Source organism: Clupea harengus, chromosome 5 (assembly GCF_900700415.2).
Source record: "Clupea harengus chromosome 5, Ch_v2.0.2, whole genome shotgun sequence".
NCBI lineage: Eukaryota > Metazoa > Chordata > Actinopteri > Clupeiformes > Clupeidae > Clupea > Clupea harengus.
Genome location: NC_045156.1, coordinates 27,098,632 through 27,123,329, shown reverse-complemented (window position 1 = coordinate 27,123,329; position 24,698 = coordinate 27,098,632). Strand labels below are relative to the sequence as shown.

Genomic DNA, 24,698 nt, shown 5'->3' with positions numbered 1-24,698 from the left:
TAAATGCCAATTGATATGGCCTCATTAATTCATGTTGACTTGATAAACATAAGGTGTGTTACTTTCACAGACACTAGAGGGCAGAATAGTTTTTTCACAAAATAGAGTTTTTCACAAAATCACACTCCAGCAGCATTTACAAACAGTGATATTAACTGCTTTTCAGTAATAAGGCAAGGCTAAAAAAAATTACGACAATATCAGGGGATATGATTTTGAAGAAAATGCTACAATTTCAAGAAACAGTACTTGTAATACATTTCTTTTGAAATATAACTTTTCCATAGCAGAAACTGTCCTCTACTAAATGTCAGTGCAATACCCATTTTCACTCAAGGTCAAACGCTACCATCTTGAATCTTTACCAGACTCTGGAATGGGGTTGTCATGCCGACACCAGTGCAATCAGCACCATTCTCTCTTTGCCTGTCTCTGCACGCTGTCCCCATTGCCACACCCCTCTCAGTGACCTCATGAGACTGGCCCAGCCCAAGCAGAGTCGTGCTGGGATTGGCCATAATCCGCCGGGCTGAGTAGGCTTGCCTGCTGCCCTAAGAGGGCCTGAGCCTGTTTTATCTCCCAATCCCCACCGAGAATCCCTCCACACACTCGCTGACGTGAGGCGCCGACACAGTCATCATGTCATACCCCGTCACAGACAGAAGGACTGTACACGGGAGCAGGGCTGGGCCCTTCAGTCATCAGCTCAATCTGTTCGGATTGTACCACAGTGCATCAAAGGCTTCTCTTATTTACCTCTGGTTTAATCCTGTAATCTTGTCCAGTGTTTTTTTCCTTTCCCCCATTCTCCCAAACCCCTAGTGGTCTAGGCTTCATTGACTGTACCTTTTTAAAGGCATTTTCTATAATGACTCGTCACATTCTGAGACCCAAGTGTGTGTAGCCTTGGCAGGATTGTAATGCCTCAGTTAGCACACTGATCTGCTTGCTAATTATAGACTTCTTTGGCTAACCCACTTTCTCGACTGGAGTGAAAGGGTAAAGCCCTCTAGCCAGAAGAGGTCATGTGATCTGAGTGGTGACCTTTGACCTCCCACACAGTCTCAACAGGAACCCTGGAGCAGGTACACTGTACAGTGCCCTCTTGATGAACCGAGTTTTTAGAAAATTGGCTGGTAACAGCTGAGCCTCAGAGTCAATTCAAACTGATCAATTACCACATGACAAGCTAAAAGGATCCAATACAAAATGATCAACTGTACCACCTCCGCCAATGATTTCATTTAAGTGAAAACTGAATACAAGCAATGATAATTTCACTGACAGGCCTATTAGGATGCATTAAGGCTCATGCCGCAGGTAAACACAATGACTCAATCTACGAATTACTTTTTTGTGGCACCTAGCATAAGCAGGTGTTAACTATGCACACCGTCAAAGTACACACAACACCGTGATCAATACCTTTAGCCAAACTGTATAGGTATGAATGTATACTGCTTAATATATACATGTGGTATATTCACAGACAGAGGGCCGTAATGTGAGAGATGCGCACCACAAAGATGGAAAAGATCACGTCGATTACTACTCGTCATAACTCATTTTGATTACTAGTGCACATTCATTTGGTAATTTCATAACATGCACACAGACTTAAGCATCTTAGAGGCTCATTTGGGTGTGTCTGATCTGAAAGGTAGGCGTTGCATGGAAATTGTTTTAAGGAAGGCATTTTGCCCCTTTCTTCTTTGAAATGTAACCTGCATCTTGGTTTTCAGCATCTGGCCGACACACCCAACATAATCTCTTCACAGTATGACAGCATTACATTGACCACTCGCTATCATTTAACTCAACAAAATATTACCAAAAGGCTACGTAGGCTATGCAACTATGCTCAACAGCACACAGACGGTGAATAAAATAATCCAGTAGCCTATCATTCATCACGGCCTTCATGCGCAACTGAAAGTAAGGCAGAAAACTAATATTTATTTTAGTTCTACAGCATAGAACTCACTCGGTTTAGACCACTGATCAACGCATTCTCCCATTTGGCTGTTAAGCACTTTGAGCTGCATTGTTTTGTATGAAAGGTGCTATACAAATAAAGTTTATTATTATTATTTACCGTTCTAATATAGCCTAACGACGCTCAGCATAGTGGCACTGAAGATAGGGGAGTGTAACTTCTCTCCCTACAAAGGGGATAATTCCATAAAATATTTGTTTAGTTTTCACTATTCATTAAATATGTTTTGTTTACACGGGTAAGTTGACATTTCACAGAGGCACCTACCACATAAATGTCAAATACAACTAGTGCCGTAATAGTGATAGTGTTGTGCAAGAATCACCGTCATCATATAGAAATAATTATTCGATGTGTATATGATGTAGAAGGTCAGAAACATAAAGAAACGATGCTCAGTATACATTTCCTGTAAGTCGTCTCATGATCAAATCTATATCATTCGCGTATATGTTCTGTGTAAAACATATTTATTGCAAATTTAGAATGCAATCTAATTATTACAGAGAGATGAGCCGAGATAGACAGTTGTCGTTGTGCAATCAATACTTTTCTCTCGTTCTTCTGCTGGAGTGTGGCTGGGATTGTTTTGCCATTAAACAGTGAGTTTTTGATGTATTTCGTTTATCAATTGATATGCATATATATATACAGCGTGTTCTTTCTTCCACCACATAAGCAGTAAAGGGACTTAGTGATAAAGGTAATAACAAACGAACATGCCCATAGAGATCACAATGCTTCTGTCAAATATCACAACTACAAAAAGTCTCACATAGCTACAGAGACAGAAGCTGAATAATTATACATTTTATCCAAACACTCAGAAAGAAAAAAGGACTTCCTGTGTTGGACACACTTAACTCAAGACTATGTTCCCTTTGTGTGCACTAAGCAAAGGCTTTGCTGACAGCCGTTCTCCCTCATCGTCTCTTCTCTTAGGGTCTCCATCCATTCAGACCCTGCTTAGTGCCGTCTAACGCTTGGCTACCCCACCAAAGAAAGACGAGTCCTCGCGTTTCACCCTAGTGCTGTTTAGTGAATGCAAGGGCCCATATGCAGTATGCTGCTGACAGGGCATAAACTGCCCCCAGGGATGGACTAGTGTGTACAGTGAGCCAGATGATCCAAAAAGCACTTATGTCAGGGCTAAATGTTGGCACTGAGCTCCGAATGAGTCATCAATTTACCTCAGGCCCTCTCATTACGTGGCTAGAAAGGTAATCAAATGCAAGTTGTTCACACAAACATTTACAGTATTACATGTCTTGTTCCTTCATACGTCCTGGGTTCCTTTAGGGTTTACTAATCACCACTATATGTTCTGACGACAGGAAGCATTTATAAGACACACACAACTCTGTACAGAATCTAAAGATTTCATTATGTTACTTCTCTTAGCAGGGAAAACAGATAAAGGCTTAAATGTGTTACATGCTGACATGTGTACTCACCAAAATCACTCAGGTATCCTCCTTCCCAGTAATATAATATTAAATGATAAAAACAGTTTCATTTCATTTTTCCAGTACTAATCCACATATATCTCTGTCTTCGCCCTACAAAAAGGAAAAAGAAAAAAAACAAGATTACTGTCACTAACCTTATCGCCAAGGTGATAAACAAGAAACAATAAACAATGCTCTCTGTGGCCGTGTGTGATTCAATCTCATTAGTGCTTACCTTCCTCTCAGCAGCTCACCAAAATGAGGTGAACTTCTTCCCCAGAGCAGACACAGCTGTGAGAGAGATTGGAGTAATAAAAACAAAGAGATAGGATGGAGAGAAGAAAACAGAGGATGGAGTATATTGCTGTGATGCCCTGATGTTCGCTTTGTCACCTGCAAGTACTTGTCTATCTATTGACAGTATCCACATAACCAAGTTAATCAGTGTACATCACAATGTTTAATCAACTGACAATGTAACAACAGACATATTTTTATGGATAAAAAACACATACCCGAAAACTCAGTAAGCTTTGTAAATTCTGCATAAAAATATGAATCAGTCTCTACACAAGCATGCAAATAACGTAATGGGCCCCAGTTTGAGGGCGGAAACAGCAGCATTTGCGCAATGTTGCCCTAAAAAGGAGATTGAGTGAGAGAGGTAAAGGTGTGGTCAAAGGCACTAGGAGGGCCGATCCAGGCTGAAGTTAATTAGTGAAAGGTTTGGTTAAAGCCGACCAATAGCACTGTCGAGCAATCCCTTTACACTGAATGCGTCAGACGAGATTACAGTGTAAGAAGATGGCAATATTTCCGCTAGTTCTGGGCAGCGTTCGCCGGGAGCACTTTTACAAGGAATAAACCATAGTGCTCTTATGTTGATCAAAACAATATAACTAGTTATACAAATAATTGTAGCTTGTTAGACGTGGTTTAAAATGCCCTACCACATCGCTTCAAACTGACTGTTACATTGTTAATCAGGGTATGTGATTTTGAGCCTGTAAAAAAGAAAGTATTTTGCCTAAATTCCAAGTTAATGTTATTTTTGTCGAGATCAATATAGCCCATCTCACATCCCTTCCTGAGAATTTATTAAATGTCCCAACATGCATAACATGTGATACATATTCAATTTAATAATGGTTAAATGTTTCAGCAGACATTCTGGCACTTCCGGTGTTGCGACTTGTGGGAGCAGGAGAGATCAACTCTATTTTCTACGAAAATGAACTTTGTAGACAACTTTCACTTCTTTCCCCAATAGGATAACCTACGTATTGTGTGGTGATGTGAAAGAGTGCGTGAGCTTTTACTGCAATAGCATATTAGGTTTGTGTCAGGCAACTATGGTATTTGACATTAATTAGATTGAAATTGTATCTTTGTTTCCTTAAAATTATTCTGGGAACAAACTGTAAGCTATTTAGTGCGGTCGATGCATCCAGAACCCCAGCAGAACTGAACAGGTGAGTGAAAGCCTGTTTAGCGGAGCATTTGTTCAATGGGAGAGAGTGGACACATAAAGGTATTCATTTAAGCAAAATAAGGCTACTGGTGACTGTATGTGTAGATAAAGAACATGATGCCTAAATCGCAAGTGCAGCAGTGACCAGTAGCCTGCTTGAATTGGGGAATGCATAAGATATGGGAGGTTGTGAGCTATGTTTATGTTGATGAATTTAAACACCTAGACCAACCTGAATGCAATTTCTTTCTGCATTCCGTTGCGGCTGAGAAAAGAGATCTTTTGTGGAAAATGCTAATTAGACTACAATATGCGAGTAGAAATAACGAGAAAAGTAATTGTGTAGTTACATCATATATGGCATTCGTTTACTGCTGACCGAACATTCATTTAAGTCGGACTAATTAGACTACCTCTTCCCAGACGCTCAAGTCTTTCAAGGCGTTTTTTTGCCAGGATAAGTGTTAACTTAGAGGATATCCAAGATAGATGAATTGCATTAACCCATAACACAGGTTTGCTCCTGCATCCTTGCTAATACAGAAATATGTAAGCCTAATGCACCACTCTTCAAATAAAGGGAGTGTGATATTATTTTGCCAGATAGATTAATTAGACTTGGGCAGTGATGGTTTGTGATGTGAGTTTCTGCCGCCAAACTAGGGCCCAATGTGTTTATAATGGGGCGTCAGTGGTACAGAGGTAGAGAAGTCGTATAGTAATCAGAAGGTTGCTAGTTCGATTCCCTGTCGAAGCGTCCTTGAGCAAGACACTGAACCCCTAATTGCTCCTGATGTGCAGTGTGCCATCAGTGTAAATGTAAAATGTGTATACCTTGTAAGTCGCTTTGGATAAAAGCGTCTGCTAAATGTAAAATGTAAATGTATAATTAGTTTTGAACATTACCATCTCCCAGTTTTCCTGCCTGCTCTGCTGCCCCTCCCTGCAGCATTGAGGTGAGAACGTTAGCCCCCTCCACAGGGGGTTGTCCGGCTGCTGCACTCCCTATCCCCCCAGGCCTGGGGGCTGCTTTCGAGCCTGTCAAAATGGGAACATTGGGACACCTTTGGGATACATGTAACATGCTCTTGCTCTTTTCTTCACAGTAGAATCTGATGGGACCAAACCCTTAATCCTCCTTTTTCGATATGAAACAAGCATTGTAGAGTGCAAGGGCATTTCATTGTATATAGCGTATCTACTGTTAGAGCACTGTATAGAGTGTTACTATTTGAGCGAAAATTCGGACAAAAAGGTAAGTACATCTCACCTATTCCAGTTGCAGGAATCAGGGGAGGTTTGGCAGCCTGTGCTGGAGCAGCTTTCGCCCCTATAGCTGTTGCAGGGGGAGGAGTAGCAGTGGCTGCTGGCCTTGTCTGTGTCCCAAAGAAGAGACAAATTATTTCATCAAATGGTATAGTATCTGCAAGCATTGATCAACATTAATTAATAAAGGGCCATTTTTTAATCAGAGATAAAACATTGAAATGTATTTGGTGTGGGGGGGGGGGGCAGTGTAGTAGGGTGCACTGACCGCTGCAGGTGGTTGGCCTGCTGGTGCTTGGCCTGCTGTTGGTCCTGCTTGCTGGGGTTGTCCTTGTGCCGCAGCCTGGCCAGGTCTGGCTTGCTGCTGAGCAGTGGCTGTCATTGCTGTGGCTGCTGGTGTGGTTGGAGCATCCGCTGTGGTTGGCTGTTGCTGCTGCTGCTGACCAGCATGGTGGTGTTGCTGTTGCTGCTGCGGGTGCTGCTGCGGGTGCTGCTGCGGGTGCTGCTGCTGTTGCTGTTGCTGCTGCTGCTGACCGCGTGACTGCTGGCCTGGGTGCTGGCCAGCATCGAGTGGCTGACTCCCTGGTTGTCTTCCTGGGTGCTGGCCAGCATCGGGTGGCTGACTCCCTGGTTGTCTTCCTGGGTGCTGGCCAGCATCGGGTGGCTGACTCCCTGGTTGTCTTCCTGGGTGCTGGCCAGCATCGGGTGGCTGACTCCCTGGCTGTCTTCCTGGGTGCTGGCCAGCTTCAGGTGGCTGACTCCCTGGCTGTCTTCCTGGCTGCAGCTCTCCTGTGGTGGAGCGCTGCTGCCCTTGCTGCGGAGTCGGTTGACCTGCAGGACCCTGCTGCGGTTGCCTAGAATCTGGATCCTGTCTTCGGGACGAGCCAGGCTGTCGCTGCCCCCTTTGACCCCCAGAGCTGTGGTGGTTTCCAGGGTCTCTGGCATGCTCAGAGTCTCGGTAGCCACCCTGTGAAGATCGGGACTCACCTCTCCTCTGCGATCCAGATGTTCCACGGCCTTCTCCAGATCGAGCAGATGGATCCTTAGGGTGAGACCGCGAGGAACGGGAGGAACGGGGTTCTTCAGAGGAATGCCGGGATGAGTGCCTTCCAGTACTGCTACTGCCATGGTGACGTTGTTCCCGTGACGATGTGGATGAAGGTTGCCTTGGTTGTCCATACTCGTCCTGAGGCCACAAGTCCTCCTCAGGGGGCTCATCATAGTCGTGATAGGTGTGCTTCACATTGCTCCTGCGGCCTGAAGAAGTGTGGCTTCCTCCTTCATGATGACGGGAGCGACTATTCCGAGCCTCTCGTGGTTTCTCAAACCAGTCTGTCTCTTCCTGACCCAAATGATAGGCTTTTTTTGGAAAATCAAAAAGAAGCGTCAGTTGGTAAGGTGAAACAGGGGTGATTGCCATCACCAGGGAGGAGAAGCATGCAAACACAAGGCATGCAGTTTCCACAGCAGAGAGGTGCCTGTCCAAACATTAACACATGCAGTCTTTCGAAGCAAAAGCAAAAGAAAGCTCTTCAAACCATCAGTGGAACAAACACAGTGCACAGAGCATAAACACGGGAAAAAAATGAACAAAAAAGGAAATGAATTATAGACATTCCAAGCCATGCATGCAACATGCAAAAAGAAATATAGGCAAATGTGGTGTAATTCACTGGGCATCACATCCTCAGAAAACAATAATACAAATGATTTATTATCCCACTGCTTTCCAGATACGACATTTACATGCGCACCTCTCAAGAACAGCATGCATAGGAGGCAGCTGTGATTCAGCACCAGTTACCTTCACTGTCAGAAACAGCACAGTGCGAGTCATCTACAAGGTAAGGGTCTTCTGGTTTGTAGACATGGCTCTTTGGCATGTCCTTCATGTGGTGGTCCTGCACATCTGGTAAGGAGTGGGTGGAGCCATATTGGTTCCTCGCATCATGTGGATCAACCCCAACCGTGCCTCGCCCAATGCCCATTGGTTTTCCAACAGGACTGAGTGGACTCTCCTCCTCTGAGTTTTGGGTGCGCATGGAGGCGCGCCCGCTACGACTTGTGCCCCTCTGGCTGCGTTCCATCATGTCTCTCTCATATGACTTGCTCCTGTAGCCACTCGAGTCACGGGAAGAGATCTTGTCCATGCCATAACCTGTAGATCTGGATCTCCCTGAGCCATACATACGATCCTCTTCTTCCAGGGCTTCACGGCTGGAGCCATAATATTTTTGATCATCATATACACTCTTTTTGAAACCATAAGAGTCTTCCTGGAGCTTTTTGTTTCTTCCTGTACCACTGCTACCAGATGTGGTGGTCATAGGATAGGAGGCAAGATCAGACTCCACATCCCTTGCTTCTTCAATTGGCGAAAATTTGGAGACCTTTTGTTCCATTCCTTGCTTCCTGTGCTTGCTGCGCTTGGAGGACACAACAGCTGGGCCCAAACTCTTGGTTGGGTGCCTCTGAGATCCCGCAGCACGACTGGAAGAGTGTTTATTATAATCATCATAGTAATAGGACGAACTTGAAGTGGTGTTTGGCCTGCCATGGCTGTCCACTGCACCTTGCTGATGGTATCCAGTGTTGCCCTTGGGCCTACCATAGGGATCATCATACTCCTCACCATAACCACTTCCCCGTGCAGATGGACCATTCTCACTGCCATAACGACCAGTCGTAGGATGCCCAAGACTGTCAACAGGGGGCCCCATGTTTTCTTTTGTCAGTTCACTGATATCATCACACATGACATAGTTTCTGGGGATGTTCTGTTCCAGGTTGGTAGTGTAGAGACCGTCAGTTCCATACGCAGATGTTGGGCTTGGTATACGATCGGAAAGGCTCTGCTCAGGGGTCCTGTACTGCCCATAGGTGTTGGACATGGTTGTAGACACATAAGCACCACTGAAGCCAGTGTCCTGAACTGTGGTGGCCACAGGAACAGCAGAATTGCTAATGACCTCATAGTTGGTTGGTAGTTTCTGCTCTAGGTCGGCCAGTGAGGTCTGTCGTGGTCTTTGGTGAACAGTGAGTATCTCTGCAGTGGGTTGGAAAGACATGCCCTGGCTTGGGTAGGGCAGAGTCTGGGAGGAACCTGGTGGAGGCTGGAAACCTGAGTGGCTTGGCATATCTGTCTGATAGGAGGGCTGGCCATAGCTGTGGGAGGGGAAAGACCCCGGGGCCTGGTAAGTTGAGGGTTGAGGATGGGGCTGGAAGGTCCCGGGCTGAGGCTGTGAGGCTGCAGGGTATTGTGGAGGCTGGAAGCCAATCTGATGATATGCTGTAGCGGGTTGCTGTGAGGCTATAGATTGGCTTTGTGGGTAGGGGAATGTCCCAAAGGAGGACGTTGGGGGATACTGAGAAGGTGCACTCAGGTCACTGGGGAACTGGTTCATTGGTGCAGTGCTGGGTCGAGTCAGGAGCCCGTTGCCTTCATAGGCTGCGGACATAGCCGCAAGATTACTGAGCTGAAGGCTGTTGAGCTCGCTGTCAGACATGTAGTCTCGCACATCTCCCATGGATCTTAAGTAGGCTTCTCTCCTCTCTCTCTCTTTGACCCGCGTCTCTTTACGCTGGGTGATGCCTAGTTCTAAATACCTCAGCTTGGCATCAATCTCCTTCTCCTCCTCCTCAAGCTCGATCTGCTGCTTGCGGAGCTTGGTGGACTCCTGCTCCACAGCTTTCAGCTCGTGCAGAAGTCCTGCCTTTGTGACACTTTGGGCTGGCCTTGGCAGCACCCGTTGAGGCATGCCTGGAGAGGTGTACATCTGGGGCATGGCAGGGGTGACTATAGGGAGTGGTGGCTCATCTGGCGGAGGGCTGGGAAGAGTTCTCTTCACCTTCCTCATCAGCAAATTCTGCTGCTGCTGCTGCAGGGTAGCCATCTGGAGAACAAGGATGGCAGAGAGGATTGACTATTAAATTGGTACACTAATGAACATCAAGCTTTACGTTTTGAAAACTAGAAAAAAAATGGGATAGCTTGGAAAATAACAACAATGTGGTGTACTACTTAAAGGTGTCGGTTGAGCTGAACTGATATAGAAATTTCTTAAAAAAATTTAAACTTTTGACACTCCTGTGATTCCTCAAAAGGTTGCATCAAACTTTTAAACTGAATTTAAAGTTTTAAAACTTAACACTTGATTACAGGCAGTTTCATATTTTTAATTTCATCTATTTTTCAAGATTACTGTTTATACAGCATTTCCATGTAAATTAACACCTCATCACATCAGTAACAGGGAACTGTACAAATAATGTGTTGTGTGTCCACACAACAGAAGTTGAGGCTTTTCCGTTTAATGACATAAATGTATCCCTGTGTTCCACATCAAAATATCACATTTTTACAATACATCAATCAAAGTTTACATCACTGATTTTTTTTAAATCTTTGGTCTACATACATGCCGAATATTTAAGCATTTAAACATATATGGCATCAAATACAAATGCATATAGAAATACACTGATACTACTTACTACACTCAAGATATATGTGGACCCATGGTGGATGTAGAAAATATCCACAAAGAACTTTCAGTGACTGTCATTGAAGAGTAGTGAGGAATAGCTGATCAAAAAATAACCAATTTGTGCTCTCTTTCTTGCTCTCACCTCCATTCCTAGTGTAAATGAGGGTCTCTGTTTTCCACGCTCTGACAGCATACTGAGTGCTAGAGACTGAGAATACACTCTGACCAGCTGCTGAACATGCCCAAAGACAGCAGGGCAGCACCAGGAAGCCCACACATTGTGTCTCCCTCTGGTCATGTCAGAGGGTTTGCCAGAGAAGCACATGGTGTGTGTGTGTGTGTGTGTCAGATAAAAGGAAATGAAAAAATCCAATGGAAGTGTGATAAATTAACTGCTGAAAATTTGACCAGTTTAGAAGTCAAATAAGGAAGGGAAGTGGGACTAATTTGGAGGGCGGAATAAATGTAACAATAGAGCCACTTCCTTTAAGATTGTTTGTGATGTATGTAGTAGCTTTCCTTTTAAACACCATTCACTAAAAGCTACACATATCTGCATGAATTAATGTGTAAAATATCTCTACCTCTTTGTGTTTTATGTTTCTCAATGTGTTCAGGATACACCAAATGACTAAATGCAATGATATAGTGTAACTCTGCAAGTCATAATAGATAGTAGATCAAAGGTAATAGGTAATAGATAAATAGACAGTAGATGAAATGTGCAATAATTCCTACTCACCTGACTGCTGGGGAGAGTTTGGTTTGAATACATGGAGAACCTGGTCTTGGAGGGGTCTTCTGAAGTGGGGCTGAGGGGCTTGGGGTCTGACATGGAGCGCTGCACACTCTTTATAGGCCTTGGGAGAGACTGGTGCTTCTGAGGGGACTCAGCAGTGAAGGCTTTCTGCTGTGGTGTTACATGGGCTTTATTGAGTTTCTCGCTGGAAGCAAAGGTGGTCTCCAGCATGCGATGTGGAGACAGTGGGGACACAGGAGAGTATAGCACCTGCGGGGACTTTGGAGGCTGGCGGGATGCGGACTCATTTTGCTGCTGGGTTTGCTGCTGGTAGCTAATGTCCAATGGGTCTGGTTTTCTCCTTTCAAATTTGGATTGGGTGGAACCAACCATTTGCAGGCTAGTAGTATATGGGCTGACAGTAGTGGGAACACTTAGCTGCGGTGCCACCACACCCTGGGAGTGGGCTTCAGGATCAGTTTGGCAGGCCAGGCTCTCTCCTTTCTGAGTCCTCTCTGGGGCAGAGATGTAGTGTAAAAGCTCCACCTTTGATGCCTCAGCCATGGTTATGTGAATTGCAGGTGAGACTCTGCCCAGCTGGTCGGGCTCAGTCTGGCATGAGGAGTCATTGACTGTTTGGCTGGCAATGCTTGAGGTGACTTTAGATGTGGCATCACCCTTGTTTTCTGTGCTTGACTCAGAGTGCTTGGTGAACCGTGACCTCCTGCGTCTGACAGGTTGCTCCAACTCTGCCTGGTCCTCCTCATCTGTCTGAACACTACAGTCGACATTGCGTCTGGTTCTCCTACGTCTCCCCATATACCTGTCTTCAGTGTCCTCATCATCTGTTTGAACGCTGCAGTCAGTAATTCTCTTGACAGGTTCCTCCTCTGAGCCATCTCTTAGACGTGGCATGGAATTCTGCTTCCTCATCACCTTTCCATCCCCAGCATCCTCAGTGTTCTTCAGAGACATCTCGGAGGCAGAGCTCGGAATGGACCTTGAGGCAATCACAGCTTGCACTGCCTGGCCATCCATGTAGGGCTGCCAAAACTGTACACTCTGTCCATCTTGACTGATCATCCTTCCACCAACCATCACACCTTGTATGGCTCCTTGAGCAGTGGTGGCTGCAGCTGCAGCTGCAGCGGATGCTGCGGCGGCTTCAGCTGCTGCTACTGCCGCGGTCTCTACTGCCACTGTTTTCTGCCTCTTCTGTTCCTCCAGTTGCTGCTGCAGCTGCTGCTGTAAGGACTGGATCTGGTCCAGCTGGAATCGCTGTTGGGCCAACTGCTCCCTTTGCATGACTAGCTGTGTTTCCCTCTCCACTTGTTGCTGCTGTAGAACATGGTGCTTCAGGCTTTGCAGTTCGTGGATCTCCCGTTGCACAAGTAGTTGCTCATTCTCTCTGTGACGCTGAATCTGAAGGCGATCCCTCTCAAGCTCCTCCTGCAACCGCAACTGTCTAAGCTTCTCCAGCTCAATGCGCTCTCTCTCTAAATTCAACATTTGGTCCTGTTGCTGTTTCATGCGGTCATCTTCCTTGTCTTTCTCAGCGTTACCACTAGTGGTGATGGTGGTGTTTGACACTGTGTCTGGCAACACTTGCGAGATAGATTCTGGCTGTGTCTGTCCTAATGCCTGGGTTTGTTGAATCTGAGAGAGGTCTTGACCTTGTACCTGGCTGACCATTTGAGATTGGACTTGTGATGGTAATTGCTGAGAACCTTGAGACTGTACTTGAGGTCGTGCTGGAGGAATCTCAGATGGGAAGTTAGATGGGGGAACCAGCTGGTTAATGGGTGGCACAGCAGATTGGGCTGACATTCCACTGGTGTATGTCAAATGTGTGACAGGCTGGGTAGCGGGAACTGTAGAGGCAGTGTTCACAGGCCCAGCCACTGAAGGCTTTCCAAGGTACATAGGTGCGTGTTGAGGGGATGTGCTTGGCTGTGGGATGCTTACAGGAGGAGGGACTGTTGTTGGGTAATGATTTGTTGTTGGATATCTATAAGGACCTTGTGAAGACAGAGGCATCCTTGGAGTCACATGAGGCAACCTGGTGAGGCTAGCCAAGGGTACAGCAGTCACATTGCTTGGAGGATATGGTCTATACACTCCTCGTACCATGGGTTGTATAACAGAGGAAGGCTGGGTAGTGATTGGCAACGTGGAGGCTATTGGGGTATTGATAGTGGAATATGTCATGCCATCAGGTCCCCTCATGGCAGATGGATATAGTGCCCTTAGGCTTGCTTGTCTGGCATTGATAAGGTTGGTAAGTGCTTGACCTTGGACAGTGGGCCTACCATCAAGACCATACAAGAGATTGGCCCTGATAGATGCCAAACCTTGTTGAAGGTTGAGTCTTCCTACTGGGCCTCCTCCTGTTCTAGCAGCATACTGGAGAAGTTCAGGATTGGCATAACGGCCACCAAATTGATCTATGGTGTTAAGAGCAGCACACATCCTACCGATCTCCCTGGCTGTGGTGGCACTGTACTGAGCTAGGTTGGATTCTTGAAAGCCAGCCATGTCACGAGAAGACAAGCCATAGTCTGCATTGATATTGGACATAGAGCCATACCTTCTCAGGGGTAAGGGTGGACCAGCAACATCTCCTTGGTGCCGTAGGTCTGTATAGGACCCATACTGTGCTCCCATACCCACATACCCCTGCTCATATGCCTGCTTCATGGTGGTCAAATCTACAGCAAGATCACCTGGATCAGCCCTTTGATAGAACTGAAGTCCTGCATCTGCCAAGTTAGTGTCTGACATTGATGGCTGAAGGCGACCAGGAGGTGGTAAGGAGTATTGTTTCTGCTGTTCAGTAGTTGGCCCATGCACACCAGCAGGCTGAAAGGCGTCTTTCCCTGGCTGAGAATGCTGTTCAGGAGCTGAGTGTTGGGATGGAACAGGGTGGGATGCTTGAGAAAGTTCACCAGTGGGATTTTGGTCTGTGGATCCTACCTGGGGCCTCTGACCAAAAGAACCTGAGCAACCTCCAGCAAATGGCAGCTTATATACAACATCACAGCAAGCAACCTGGTTTTCTGTTTTTATTTGTGAACCAGTGAGATCAAGAACTTCAGGTGGTGGTGGTGGTGGAGGGCGCTCTTCTTGTTTCACAAGTTGTGTCACTGTGGACCCTTGGGAAGCATTACCTTCATCTAGTTGCACCATCATAACATGGGGCTTACCTGTTGAGAGATTCACAACCGTTGGCTTGTTTTTCAGTTCCAATGCTACCCCTCCATATATATCATGTGGAAGCGTAGGCGAGGCAGAGCCAGAACCAGGTGAGGGCTGTGGAGGAAGAGGAGACACTCTGGGGATGGCACTGACAATAACCACATTTCCACTGTTGGCCTGGCTCACCATCAGGTCTTTCTTTAATAATATTGGCTGGACTTGATTTGCCAAGTTGTAACGAGCAAAAGATGATGCATGCTGATGTTGCTGCAGCTGCTGTTCAAGGAGCTGCTGTTGATGTTGTAGTTTCTGTTGTTGCCTATGTAACTCTTCTTGCTGGATGCCTAGGTCTTCCAAACAGGCATCAATTTTGGGGATGGCTGGGTCGTTGATTGGTGTTTTGGTCTGAGTCAGACAAACAGCAGATCCAACCCCTTGCCCAAGGTCTACACGATTCTGAAGGGGGTCTCCATATACCACCGGTTGCTTTGGCTGAGATATGAACATGGAAGCTGCTACTGTCACACTTACTGTTGTTGGGGTTGTCGATGTTACATGACTCTGCTCCTGTGAATTCAGATTCATTATCAAAGGGTTAACTGCAGTGTGGCGAGTGGGGGTCTCTGAACCAAAGGAATATCTTCTTGTATCTGTTGCCAGGGATGTTAGGTCCATGCCCTGATCTGTCATGATGATTGGAGTAGGCTTCATGGGAGTTCTTAGGTCAACCACATTACCACCTGTCTGCATTTGACTCTGCTCTACCACCCTTGAGGTTCCTGGGACAGTAGAGATTCGACAAAGTGATATGCTTTCCGTAGGCATAGAGCTGCGGCTATAAGAAGTTGTAGTGGTTACTGTGCTCATGCCAACATTAACCCTTTCTGCAGTTTGGGCTCTTTGTAAACCAGATTGAGAGTGGTAAGTAGGGTGGGACTGTGGGGATGTTGGAGAACTTGATGCTGGAGTCTGTGATGGAACTGTTGGCAGGTGACGTCTTGTTGGTGAGGACAGAGGAGAGGTAGAGGAGTTTACTGTCATTGGTCTTGCCGGGCTGGTGGGTTCAGGAGTCTTGACTGGTGAATCTTGGGAGGACTGTTGTCTTGAGAGGCGTGGAGCTGCGGCTCGTTGTGGTATGTGGGACCCCTGTGGTGGTGCTGTAGTGGTAGGGCCACCGTGAGTAGTGGGCACAGGAGAACGAGCGGGACTCTGTGAAGGTGAAGCAGAAGGGGACACTGGAGGACTGGGGCCTTTAAAATACGAAAAAACCTTTGATGACAGAGTGGATCCACCAGCATCAGGCGCTGGGCCTTGGGGTGTTCCCTGACTAGGAGTTCTGGGATCTCTCTGGCCAGCATAGGCCTGTGTCATATCCGTTATTCTACCCGTCATACCAGCAACCACCCCTGGCTGCCGAACATTGGACTGAGGGCCTGTTGTAGGGACACCAGTTGTTGGTGAACCTCTGGACTGCTGGCCTGAATACTGCTGAGCTGCTTGTACTCCAGGGGCCCCTCGTCCAGTACCACTTGGGTCACGCAGTGATACGGGAGCTGAGATCTGGGTAGGACTTGAGCCTGGTGTCAAAACAGTTTTTTCAGTATCTAGATGTTGTTTGTCTCTGCTTAACTGAGGTGATCCTTGCTGTTGCCTCTGAACATTGCTAGGTTGCTGGGCTACATTAACTGGTTGTTGGCCTTGCCTTCCTGGCTGCATATGTTGTTGTTTCTGAATCATCTCTGCCTTCCTCATCATTTCCTCATAAACCTCCTCAGCACTTTTCAGTGATTTATCTGTTGCAGACGGTGATGTTGCAGAGGGTTGTTCTGTGGGAGAATAGAGAGACATGAATGTGGGCAGGTTGCCAGACTTGTAGATCTTTGTACCCCCCACCTCAAAACCCTCTGCCTCGGAATCCATGGAGGGAGAGTATTCAGAGCAGGATGACCTGTGAAGCTCCTCCATCTCAGCTGCTTGCCTCAACTCTTCTGTTGGGGAAGCATCCTCAATGGGAGAAAGATTACTAGGGGGTGTTTTGGACCTCTCTCTCCGTCTCTGTGCTCTGAGCTCTTCCTTATCGCGTTTGGTTTTCCTAGCAGTGCTGCGAATCCTCTGCTGCTCTAAGTCCCTCATTTTCTCTTGCTCCATCAGGAGTTCTTCCTCTTCCCTCAACTCATCTTCCTCAGATGAGTCCTCAATGGTAGGCAAAAGCGGGCCATGGGAGCGATGCCGTGCTTTTCTCTGCTGTTTGGCCTCCTCTAACCTTTGCCTTCTGCTAGGACTGCTATCACTATCATCTTCCATAGAAGACACAGATGTGGGAGAGGTGCCTGAGGTATAGCTGGGAGTAGTGGCTGGCAGAGTTGAGGAATATTCTCCTCTCGACCGCTCCTCAGGTGACCCTGTCAGGCTTTCCATCTCAAGTTCTGGCTCCCTGAGATCATGTTCTGTGTTCAGCTCAATGTCACGGTTGTAGCTATTGGTGTTGTTCAGCTCAATGGTCTTGAAACGTCTTAAACCTCCAGCCACAACACCATCACTGTTTTCCCCTTTGTAGGCACCATCACCACCTTTGGTGTCCTCCTCGAAACTGCTGGAATGTTGAGTGAGTCGTCGCTTGTCTTCTGCTGCTTGTTTCTGACTCTTTTTCGTTTTTTTATGACCATAGCCTTCATCTTCCCCTGTCTCTTCCTCATCTGCACTCATTTCCATTATTTGCCTCCTCATGAATTCCTCGTCAGTCATTTCTTTCTGTGATTTCTTCTGCCGAGCCGGCAATGGGGAAATTCCACTCTCACTACTGTCCTCTACATAGTCATGGCGCAGTTTGCAGCTGAGTTCATCTGAAGATGCCTCACGAGCTTCGTCAGAATCATAGCGCTGCTCTTTTGAAATGGTTAGGGAGCCAGGCCTCTGGTGTTCTCTGTCCCTAATATCCTGTGCTCTGCTCTGCTCTGTGGTGGTTTTTGACTCTAAAAGGGGCCTCATGGAGCTCTCTAGCTTGGTGAGTTCTGAGGGGCTCGGGGGGCTGCCCTGATTGATAGGCTGCCCCCTTTCATTCAGCTTCACCCCTTCCTCCTGAATCAGTCCAGTGATTTCACTCTGGGAGCTAGAGATGCCATCTGATGAGTACCCTGTATCACTCAGGCTCTGTGTACTTGATTTGTTTGAGTCCTGTAATAAGAGAGAACAGAAAAATAGCATCTCAGAACTGTATCTGCTATTTCCTTGACCAGTATTTAAAACAACAGTGTAAAACATTTTTCTGACACTGGTCAGTAGAAACATTTATACCATTTACACACAAGAGCGTGCACAACACAAGATGTGATTGATGTACATATATGGGTGATATGATTCTGTAAGGCTTACCAACCTTTACAAAATAACAGTTGTATCAGGGGATGAGTAAACGACCTGGACGATAACGACAAGAGTAACAACACTGATTCTAATTCATGAAGGGATGATGGGAGTGTAATAATCATGCTAAAAGAACAGCTGAGGCGGAGGATGTAAATGACTGCATTTGACATTGACTTCAACGATGATCCTGGAAAATATACGAACGCCGTGTTACTTCTATTTATCAATCATGAAAGGAACATGCTTTGAGGAGGCGTCTCACTAACAGCGAAGTTGACCATGCAGACCATGCAGTCAGGTCACAGGAAGTCACTCACGTCATGGTGTTTAGACTTCTGCATGTCACTGTTTTTCTTTTGTTCTTGCATTATGTTGGGGACATCTGCAGCTCCCTTCTTAAGAGAAACTTTAACACCTTCTTTCTCTACTTTCGGTTTTACACTTGGTTGTTGTTGCTTTCGGGTCTCAGTACCCTTTGGTGAAGGGTGGCCAGGTGCAGGTTTGCTGGGTTGTGGTTGAGCCGGAGCCTTACTTAGGGAGGCCACCTGCTTTGCCAGCGGGAGAGATCCACTTACTTGGGCACCAGGGGGTTTATGTTGTTGCTGTTGGGGGCCTGTGGGCCTTATTCCTGCTTGATGACTGGGTCCTCGTGCCTGCTGCTGATTGGTTGGACCTGGGTGCCTTGGGGATCCCATTGGCTGAGGGACAGGGGTGGGAGGTTCTCCCAAGGCTCCAGACATGGCTCTCTGAGTCTGACAGGTCAGACAGAGCCATTCTTTTTTCTGAAACAAAACAGAACATAAACATTTGAACATAAGACATGTTGAGGCAACCCCCCTTAACAATGAAACCATAAGATATAGAACCAGACTTCATATAAAAAACAAGCCTTTAGCACCAATTCTGTACACTCTAGTCAGTTTTGACTGCAAATAGTCTGGAAACAGAATTTGATAAGGGTATATTTTATTTCAAATTAAGATATGGCATAATGGCAGTGGTCCCCTACTGGGTTCGGTATGTTTGATTTACTCGCTAGCTGTGTCTGTCCTGGCCCTGGCAATGAACACATTATAAGCTCAGTTGTCGCTACAGTGATCTAATCACTTTTAATATGATTTCCCATTAGTGACACCCCAAAACCCAACAGAAATGTAAGAATCTCCACTGTTTTCTCTATGAAGGCAAGGAGAACTTGTGGAATAACATTGCCAGAATTCCACAGCTCTAGAACATTTTTGCTCACACATTCTTCATTTGATCTTTGTGTTTGTTAACAGAATAGTGCTTTCAAAGGGATGCGCTGTGAAGGAAAGCAGCAGTCTTGGGAGACAGCCAAGAATAGGGACTTATCATGCAGCCTGCTGTCTTTGTGTAGAGGGGACTTGTTTGACACTGACCTTTATGTGAACAGTGATATGGATGAGCCAATACTATCTGAAAGTGGTCAGTTAGAGTTGTGCACAGAATAGTTATCAGCATGTTATCAGTGTGAAATAAATGAAAGGTATATTTGGCAATAAACCTGAATGTGGTCCTTAGTTATTATTCCAATCACGGTACCCTGATAGAGAGCATCCCAGATATCAGCTGACTTTGGGACAGGTCAGGCAACATTCTGGTGCCGATCCAATGGGGTGATCTACTGGAGGGGACTTTACCCTCCTATGTGAGCCATAGAGTTAGAAGATGTTAAGTTCATCTCTTTCCGGGTATGGATGTTCTGAATGTGGACAGAATTTTCAGGAGTCTGTCTTTGACTGAAGGAAGTATTAAATTGTCTGTCTTCACTTTTGCCCTCTATTGAAGGGAAAAACTGGCACCAAAATATGTGTGACCTTTTTTGAAAGTGAAATGAAAGTGAAGGTTGATGATATGACAAGTCTTCTTTCATCACTGTACATGTGGAGTGGTGTAACCTTAAACATAACAACAGCTAGTTGTCAATTGTTTGTGTGTTTTGTGTTTCTTGATCTGCTGATGGTAGTTCTGAGGCCACCTAATTTTGACATAACGTATGCTACAAAATCACAAACCAATGAGCCTAAACATCTGCAGGACCATTTCCTCATTTATTTTAAAATCAAATAAACACAAAAACAATTTAAAATAACAGTCAAATCAGTGGCTGGTGATGACCTACTCAGAGACCCCTAGCGTGGCTAACAAGAACTGACATTCTTTTGCTGCATAAATAATTGCAAAAACCTCCCAAGAAGAGAAAATCCACGGAAAGGAGTAGGGCAAAAGATTCCTGTCAGATAAATATATCTGACCCTCTCATGGGCAGTAAAACTGTGATCATAAAAGTGTCTTGGAGGCCAATGATAAATCCTCTCAGTAAACATTGGTAAAGGAGATACATGTTGTGAATCTTTAAAAGAAAAGGCTTTCTTAGAGCAGCTCTGAGAAAAAAAAAACAGACAGTTCTCCTCACTGTCTTGAAGTGACCAGTACCTTCTTAACCCTCATAAAATGATGTCCTCACTGCCACGGCGCAATTCACTTAAATAGACAGTCACAGAGAGAAAAATAAATTACTTTCCTGCACATTTTCCTGTGTTCACTTTAAAAGCTAGCTTCTAAGATAAAGATACCCATACCCAGTAACACCCATTTGACCTGGTCTTCATGAATACGCCTACTCACTTCCGCTTAGATGCAGAACAACATAATTGTAAAATGTATTATAATTGTTCGATATTAACAACAGCCGAATGGTGTATGTATACGTATGTATACTTTCTGTGTGAAAAGTACATGGACATGAAGCGCATTCATCCATTCATTCATTCATCTCGCTATCTTTCTCTCTTTCATTCATTCATTCATTCATCTCGCTGTCTTTCTCTCTTTCATTTCTGTTTTCTTTGTCCTCCTTTCTTCATTTCCTTTATCCATCTCCGTAACATCATTACATGTTCTCTTTCTCTCTCTCACATACACACACACACACACCACACACAGACACACACACAACACACACACACACACACACACACACACACACACACACACACACACACACACACACACACACACACACACACACACACACACACACACATTAGTCTTGTTCATTAGTGGGACTGCTGGTCCTCAGGGTGCTCACTGATTGTGCAAGACATACCGTGCACAACACTCACAGCCCCGAACCTGGCAGAACCTAATATATATGTGTGTGAGTGTGTGTGCGTGTGTGTGTGTGTGTGTGTGTGTGTGTGTGTGTGTGTGTGTGTGTGTGTGTGTGTGTGTGTGTGTGTGTGTGTAGTGTGTGTGTGTGTGTGTGTGTGTGCGAGTGTGTGCGTGTTATAGAAAGAGGTAAATTAGATAAGAAAAGAAGAGAAAAGAAAAGAAAGACAGAGCAGACTTAATAAGCTTGCTAAACAGCTGACAGTCACACTCGACCACATCAAGTTAGATGCTGCAAGGAAGGCTTTATTGATCGCTTAGAAGAACAACAGAGACTCTCATCTCAGCTGTGTCTGTCAAACAAACCCAATCATCTGAATCACCCAATTTCTTTGTTTTCCCATTTCAGCTTGACTTGGTGAAGTTGTGCAGAAAAATGGATGACCACGCTCACTTGCTGGCAGGATATTTGTTTGTCTCTCCAGAGAAGGGCCAAGAGTACGGGAGTAGCCAGTGACTTTGGAGAAATGAAAATCTGTTTTCGCCTGAGACGGCACATGATAAGCATCGATAAGCACTGGAGCATCAACAGCAGCAGCAGCAGGGACGGGAAGGGCAAAGTCATTCACGACAAAACAAATTTGTTTTATCACACTTATTATACAGAAGAAAGGGGAGATAGGACCGTTTTTATTTTTCTGGCTTGTATAATCCCCGGCCATTCTCAGGCAGAGAAACAGAAGTGGGGATAGAGAATACAAACGAAAGAAAAAGACAGAGAAACGGCGGAGATATAGATGATAAGAAAGACGAAGACAGACAGACAGACAGAAAGAACTTATGGAAATAAGAAAGAGAGGAAGAGTGAGGACAGAGGAAAGAAAGGAAGAGAGAGAGAGAGAGAGAGAGACCAAAGAGCTCCAGAGAAGAGATGGAGAGACCGTTGTGTGACTTGCCAGCAGAAGTTTGCTGGCCGCTGAAGCGGCACAAGAGCGGCGGGCTGAGGGAGCGCTTGGCATGCGAGGCAGATGCCTGCGCTTTGTTTGCATCTCCCCCAAGTATTCCACACAGGAGCTAAATATAAACAGGTGCAGGGCCCCTCTAAACTCACCATCTGTGCGTCCCTGCCTCTTGTGAGAAAAACCCAAACAAGACAAGAGAGGGTGTGTGTGTGTGTGTGTGTGTGTGTGTGTGTGTGTGTGTATGTCTGTGTGGGTGCACTTCAGAGAGTGCATTTTCATTTCATTTGAGATGATGCGGTGTGTGTGCATGTGTAAATATATGTGGGAGTGTGTGTGTGTGTGTGTGTGTTCTAGGAAATGCCTTTTTTTTGTGCTTGTACTGTATATGTGTACGTGTGCATGTGAGGGCGTATGTGTGAGAGAAAGCTCAGGGGAGTGTGTGTGTGTTTGATCTGTGCGTGTGTATCTGTGTTCTCATTTGAACACTGCCAGAGTGTCCGATCTTCTTTTTGTGTTCATGTACCTGCATGTCTGCAGAAGACACTGTATTGTGTATTTGGCATACTGTGTTTTGACTCTCGTCGTGCAGCCATACGACTGTATCGTGTCTGTGCCCATTTCCACCCATTCTCCTCCACAGTCCTTTTCCAGCAGGGAAATAAATGTTAATTAATATCCCGAACGTCGCCGTAATGATGGGAATTTGTTTTGTTTACCATCATTGCATTTCCTGCCTCGCAAACAGAGCCAAGCCCTGCATTTCCCATGATCCAGTGCGACAGCATCACTGGCTTGGCGGTGTGGCTGTGGCACTGGTTTTGTGAATGTGACATTACTCATGTAGAGTGCTGTTGATGGCGCCAGGCTGCTGGTGTAGTGGGCTATTAAATCTCTGACCCCTTCCAAGCGAATGAAAAAAAAACACAAATGTAAAAAATATATAGCTATACTCTACGCAGGGTTGAGTGTATTTCATTTAAGAGATTGAGTCTGTGGGCTTGTGAAAGCCCACTCTCACATAGCAAAGATAAGCACCCGCCACTACACATAGGTATATGCAGACACACATATTGAGCAATCATTGAGCGGTAAATCTGTAAGAGAGGAAGATAATGAAAGGAATAGAGCAGGGGGAGGGAGAATGGAAAAGAGAGAGTAAGGGAGAGTAACGGTTGAGAGAGATTTGTGAGTGGAAAAGGGATTATCAGAGTGATTGTCTGTGCTAAAGCCGATGGACAGGCCAGTGTGTAAGTGATCCAGTAGGTCACTGTGTTAGTGACGCATCAGTGTAGGGCCAGGCCTCTGTGTGTGTGTATGTGTGTGTGTGTGTGTGTGTGTGTCTGTGTGTGTGTGTGTGTGTCTGCGTGTGTGTCACCTCTGTTGGAACCTGTGACACGACTACAGACAGCTCTCTCAGAGCATACACACCTTTCAGAGGAGGAGGCACACCTTGAATCCTAACTCTGATCACACACATGCACCACATACTGTATGCCTACAAACACGTGCACACGGACACGTGCACACACACACACACACACTCAAACACACCGTCATACACACACACACACACACACACACACACACACACACACACTCAAACACACCGTCATACACACACACACACACACACACACACTCAAACACACTGTCACACACACACACACACCCACACACACACCCACACACACACTCACACACACACACACACACACACACTCAAACACACAGTCACACACTTGCATGATGGGGCCCGCAACACTTAGTCACTGCCTTTGACAGGAAGGAAGACACAGATGGTGTAGCCTGGCACACCAACCTTCCAATACAAGAGAGGAGACGCACTAACACTCACACACACACACACTCACACACACTCACACACACACACACACACAGACATATCTAGTCACACACAGCAATTTATTTCACTGACAGGTTTTGATTTCACAGGACAGGCTCTTCCTGCTGTGCCATAACAGCCCCACTCCTGATGTGAGGCAGCAATCCACCCAGGCAGCAATCCCCCCATCATCCTCATATGAGAGAATTCTACCAAAGAACCAGGCTTGGTCCAGTGCTGCTCGGTGGGATGGCACCTTACTCAGGGTAAAGTCTTTGCACTTTGCTGTTAGCAGTTTACTGTATGCACTAACGGATACGTACATCTCAGTGCATATATTTCGTATTTTCCTAGTTTTGTAAGAGAGACAGATACACACAGCCAAAGACACACAGAAATCATTCACCTCCTGAAACACACACACACATATGTTCAGATACAAACACACACAGAGACATACCACGCTCAGAAAAAATAACTTGCTTGAACATGAATGTGGTGGCTTCAGCTCGTTGCTGAGATCATCTCATTAGAGTGTTGTTAACCTCGTTAGGGAGTGGAGAATTACAGTGCAGGTCACCTCATTAGAAAGCAATAGGTGCACACTGGGTCTGAAAGGCAACTGTATGATATGCGGTAATTAACAACTGTTATTTCTGGCACACACACAAACTAAACTAGCCTAACAAAACTATTCTTAGAGGCTAAGCCACTCAACAAATAACCATCCATACGTGCATCAACACATTTTTGTAATGGAAGCTTCACACAACATTTAAAGCAGACATGACAC

General features: G+C 45.7%; 1 protein-coding gene across 1 annotated transcript in view; it reads right to left on the bottom strand.

Annotated features, from left to right (window-relative positions):
* bsnb (bassoon (presynaptic cytomatrix protein) b) overlaps window positions 1-24,698 on the bottom strand; it is a 71,328-nt gene that overhangs the window by 4,445 nt on the left and 42,185 nt on the right. The window contains exons 4-11 of the mRNA XM_031568353.2: window positions 18,286-18,750; window positions 11,411-17,776; window positions 7,986-10,074; window positions 6,450-7,540; window positions 6,186-6,291; window positions 5,822-5,953; window positions 3,680-3,735; window positions 3,451-3,555 (exon numbers count right to left, since the gene is read on the bottom strand). Coding sequence (XP_031424213.1) covers window positions 3,695-3,735; window positions 5,822-5,953; window positions 6,186-6,291; window positions 6,450-7,540; window positions 7,986-10,074; window positions 11,411-17,776; window positions 18,286-18,750 — 10,290 coding nt within the window. The 3' untranslated portion in view covers window positions 3,451-3,555; window positions 3,680-3,694. The remainder of the gene's footprint in view (window positions 1-3,450; window positions 3,556-3,679; window positions 3,736-5,821; window positions 5,954-6,185; window positions 6,292-6,449; window positions 7,541-7,985; window positions 10,075-11,410; window positions 17,777-18,285; window positions 18,751-24,698) is intronic.